Genomic DNA, 5000 nt, shown 5'->3' on the forward strand with positions numbered 1-5000 from the left:
TGAATGAAAGGGAGAGAGAGAGATGAGGAGAGAGGGAAAGAGGAAGGGACATAGTGTGGAAAAGAGATGGACAGACACAGGGGGAGGAGGGATGGAGAGACACAGAGGGAAGGACAAACGGACAGAGAAACAGACAGATTTTTATGAATTAAATTAATACATAGGTACATCAGAGGTTGTAGAGTAGGTAGAGTATTTCTCATTCCTCTCTCTCTCTCACACAGCTTCCCTCTCTCTCCCCGTTCCTCTATCTCACCCTCTCTCTTTTCCTCTCTCTCTCTCTCTCTCTCTCTCTCCTCTCCTCTCCCTCTCTCTCACCCTCTCTCTTCTCCTCGCTCATGGCGGTGTGGCAGAGCGAGAGCAGCCTGAAGAACTCTTGAGCGGCCGGATCGCCCGTCCTCACCGCCTCCAGCAGGGACGCGTCGTAAAAACACAGACCCCCGTCAGCCAGCGGGTTCCCCACGGAGAAGTCCAGGGGCTGTGGCCTCTGATGGGGGGAAAGAGAGAGAGAGAGAGAGAGAGAGAGAGAGAGAGAGAGAGAAAAAGGGAGTGATGAAAGAGAGAGAGAGAGAGAGAGAAAGGGAGTGATGAAAGAGAGAGAGTGAGAGGAAGAAAGAATTAAAGGGTAAATAAGGAGAACTATGTATTTGTTAAGTGTGTCAGAAGGCCATTAAGTGAAAAGAGCGCTTCTCACCTTGCCCTGGGGTCCAACAGGATCCACATCACCTGTGGAAATAACACACACACAGTCAAGAAGGGAACTACTGTGTGTGTGTGTGTGTGTGTGTTGTGTGTGTGTGTGTGTGAGTGTGTGTGTGTGCACCATAAGCATGCCACTGATTCAGCACTTGTTGAAGCTCTGGGTGATGTTCTGGGTGAGTGTGCAGGTCTGTGTGTGTGGGTGTCTGAATGTTTGTGTGAGTATGTGTGTTGGTATGTGTGTGTGTGTGTGTGTATGTGTGTGTGTGTGGTGTGTGTGTGTGTGTGTGTGTGTGTGTGTGTGTGTGTGTGTACCATAAGCGTGGCCATTGATGGAGCACTTGTCGAAGGTCATGATGTTCTGGGTGAGGTGTGTGTGTGAGAATGTGTGAGTATGTGTGAGTGTGTGTGTGTGTATTTGTGTGTGTGTGTGTGTGTGTGTGTGTGTGTGTGTGTGTGTGTGTACCATAAGCATGGCCATTGATGGAGCACTTGTTGAAGGTCATGATGTTCTGGGTGAGGTGTGTGTGTGAGAATGTGTGAGTATGTGTGTGTGTGTGTGTGTGTGTGTGTGTGTGTGTGTGTGTGTGTGTGTGTGTGTGTTTGTGTGAGTATGTGTGTGTGTGTGTGTGTACCATAAGCATGGCCATTGATGGAGCACTTGTTGAAGGTCATGATGTTCTGGGTGAGGGTGCCGGTCTTGTCGCTAAAGATGTACTCCACCTGTCCCAGCTCCTCGTTCAGCGTGGTGGTCCGGGCCTCTGCCGGCGTGTTGCTACGGCTACAGAACATGCGGCGGTCCCAGTTGATGAAGTAGCTGTGGCCCAGTCGGATCACCTCCACACTGAGGTCCAATCACAGGGTGAGGGAGAGAGACACACACAGACATGTTTTACACAGCCATTTTGTTCGCAGATCAATACACATGGAGATGAGAGATAGAGAGGAAGATAGAGACAGACAGATAAACAGAGAGGCAGACAGACAGATGGGTAGACAGACAGTTTACCCATGCAGCAAACAAATCCCCAAAAGCTTACCTACTCCACACCTTAAGCACACCACCACCACCAACCAACACCCCACTTAAACCCCAACACCCCAACACCACACTCAAACCCCAACACTCCAACACCACACTCAAACCCCAACACTCCAACACCTCACTCAAACCCCAACACTCCAACACCACACTCAAACCCCAACACCCCAACACCACACTCAAACCCCAACACTCCAACACCACACTCAAACCCCAACACTCCAACACCTCACTCAATCCCCAACACTCCAACACCACACTCAAACCCCAACACCCCAACACCCCACCACACTCAAACCCAACACTCCAACACCACACTCAAACCCCAACACTCCAACACCTCACTCAAACCCCAACACTCCAACACCACACTCAAACCCAAACACCCCAACACCCCAACACAACACCACACTCAAACCCCAACACTCCAACACCACACTCAAACCCCAACACTCCAACACCACACTCAAACCCCAACACCCCAACACCACACTCAAACCCCAACACCCCAACACCACACTCAAACCCCAACACCACACTCAAACCCCAACACCTCACTCAAACCCCAACACCCCAAACACCCCAACACCACAACACAACAACACAACACCTCACTCAAACCCCAACACCACACTCAAACCCCAACACCCCACTCAAACCCCAACACTCCAACACCACACTCAAACCCCAACACCCCACTCAAACCCCAACACCACACTCAAACCCCAACACCACAACACAACAACACAACACCTCACTCAAACCCCAACACCCCAAACACCCCAACACCACAACACAACAACACAACACTTCACTCAAACCCCAACACTCCAACACCACACTCAAACCCCAACACTCCAACACCACACTCAAACCCCAACACCCCAACACAACACCTCACTCAAACCCCAACACTCAAACCCCAAAACCCCAACACAACACCACACTCAAACCCCAACACTCCAACACCACACTCAAACCCCAACACCCCAACACAACACCACACTCAAACCCCAACACCCCAACACAACACCACACTCAAACCCCAACACTCCAACACCACACTCAAACCCCAACACCCACACTCAAACCCCAACACCCCAACACCACACTCAAACCCCAACACCACACTCAAACCCCAACACCTCACTCAAACCCCAACACCCCAAACACCCCAACACAACAACACAACACCTCACTCAAACCCCACTCCAACACCACACTCAAACCCCAACACCCCAACACCCCAAAACCACACTCAAACCCCAACACTCCAACACCACACTCAAACCCCAACACCCCACTCAAACCCCAACACACACAAACCCCAACACACTCAAACCCCAACACCACAACACAACACTCACTCAAACCCACCCCAACACCCCACACACAACAACAACACAACACTTCACTCAAACCCCAACACTCCAACACCACACTCAAACCCCAACACTCCAACACCACACTCAAACCCCAACACCCCAACACCCCAACACAACACCTCACTCAAACCCCAACACTCAAACCCCAAAACCCCAACACCCCAACACAACACCACACTCAAACCCCAACACTCCAACACCACACTCAAACCCCAACACCCCAACACAACACCACACTCAAACCCCAACACTCCAACACCACACTCAAACCCCAACACCCCAACACCACACTCAAACCCCAACACCACACTCAAACCCCTGTACCCCAACACCACAACACAACACCTCACTCAAACCCCAACACTCCAACACCACACTCAAACCCCAACACCCCAACACTCCAACACCAACACTCCAACACCACACTCAAACCCCAACACTCCAACACCACAACACAACACCCCAACACCACACACCACACTCAAACCCCAACACCACAACACCCCAACACAACACCACACTTAAACCCCAACACCCCAACACCCCAACACAACACCACACTTAAACCCCAACACCACAACACCACAACACCCCAACACAACACCACACTCAAACCCCAACACTCCAACACCCCAACACAACACCACACTCAAACCCCAACACCCCAACACCTCACTTAAACCCCAACACCCCAACACTCCAACACCACAACACCCCAACACCACACTCAAACCCCAACACCACACCCAAACCCCAACACCACACCCAAACCGCCAATCACAGACAGACGCACACACACACACACACACACACACACACACACACACACACACACACACACACACACAGTCATGTGAGGTGAGTGAAGTAAGTCTGGCTGCAGAGTTAATGTGGTCACAGTGGGTTATCTGGTTGAGATCTGGTTTAGAGGAGTTAAGTGGGTTATCTGGGTGAGTTTCAGGGACAGGGACAGGGCGGGCAGGGGGGCAGGGGGGCTACGTCTTACCTGCACAAGGAGCTCTGAGGAAAACATGGACAAACAAAACAAAAATATGTAAATAAACAAACAAACAAACAGGGCAACACAAAAGCCAAACAACAGCAGGTCAAGCTGACAACATAAATCCAATCAGAATCCACCCAACAGAGAGGAGGGGAAGGCTGGTCATTGGTGTCTATAGCAGGTTGCAGCCAATCAGAGATAAGGAGGAGAACATAGAGGTGATTGGTGGCCTTCATGGGAACACTTTCACTCAGTATGTGACCTCCTGTATTCATTAACGCACAAGTTCACACACACACACACACACACACACACACACACACTGCTGATTCATTTTGAGACTCATAATTAACAAGTGTCCGGGAAAAGTGAGTAATAATTTTCCTCAGGTGGTCAGACAGGTGGATAATGGCTGTGTTAACGCCCTCTAGGGCACTCTGATTCAGTCCAGTTCAGCTCAACCATATGACGGCATGATGGAGCAGAGCCATTGAATGGACGTCAATCTGGACTGAAGTGTCAACAGGCAAGTCTCCTGTCCTTTAAAACAACCTCCTTTCCAAATATACGCTCATCTGTTTCTGGCTCTCTGCCTCCCTTATTCTCCAACACCCAAAAACACTATTTACTATAACTCTCTCTCTCTCTCTCTCTCTCTCTCTCTCTCTCTCTCTCTCTCTCTTTGTATACCAGAATCAGATTGGCAAAGATGGGTTATTTAATTGTTTTCAAACACGTATGTATGGGTTGTATGTATGGGTTGTATGTATGTATGGGTTGTATGTATGGGTTGTATGTATGTATGGGCTGTATGTATGTATGGGCTGTATGTATGGGCTGAATGTATGGGCTGAATGTATGGGCTGAATGT

General features: G+C 50.0%; 1 protein-coding gene across 2 annotated transcripts in view; it reads right to left on the reverse strand.

Moving 5' to 3' along the window:
• The window catches only part of atp8b2 (ATPase phospholipid transporting 8B2), a 55410-nt gene that overhangs the window by 25562 nt on the left and 24848 nt on the right, over positions 1-5000 (reverse strand). For both annotated transcript variants that reach the window (XM_031576214.2, XM_031576213.2), the window contains 3 exons: positions 1335-1543; positions 695-726; positions 319-487 (listed from right to left, as the gene is read on the reverse strand). In XM_031576214.2, the coding sequence (XP_031432074.1) occupies positions 319-487; positions 695-726; positions 1335-1543 (410 nt within the window). The remainder of the gene's footprint in view (positions 1-318; positions 488-694; positions 727-1334; positions 1544-5000) is intronic.

This window comes from Clupea harengus, chromosome 11 (genome assembly GCF_900700415.2).
Source record: "Clupea harengus chromosome 11, Ch_v2.0.2, whole genome shotgun sequence".
Classification (NCBI taxonomy): domain Eukaryota; kingdom Metazoa; phylum Chordata; class Actinopteri; order Clupeiformes; family Clupeidae; genus Clupea; species Clupea harengus.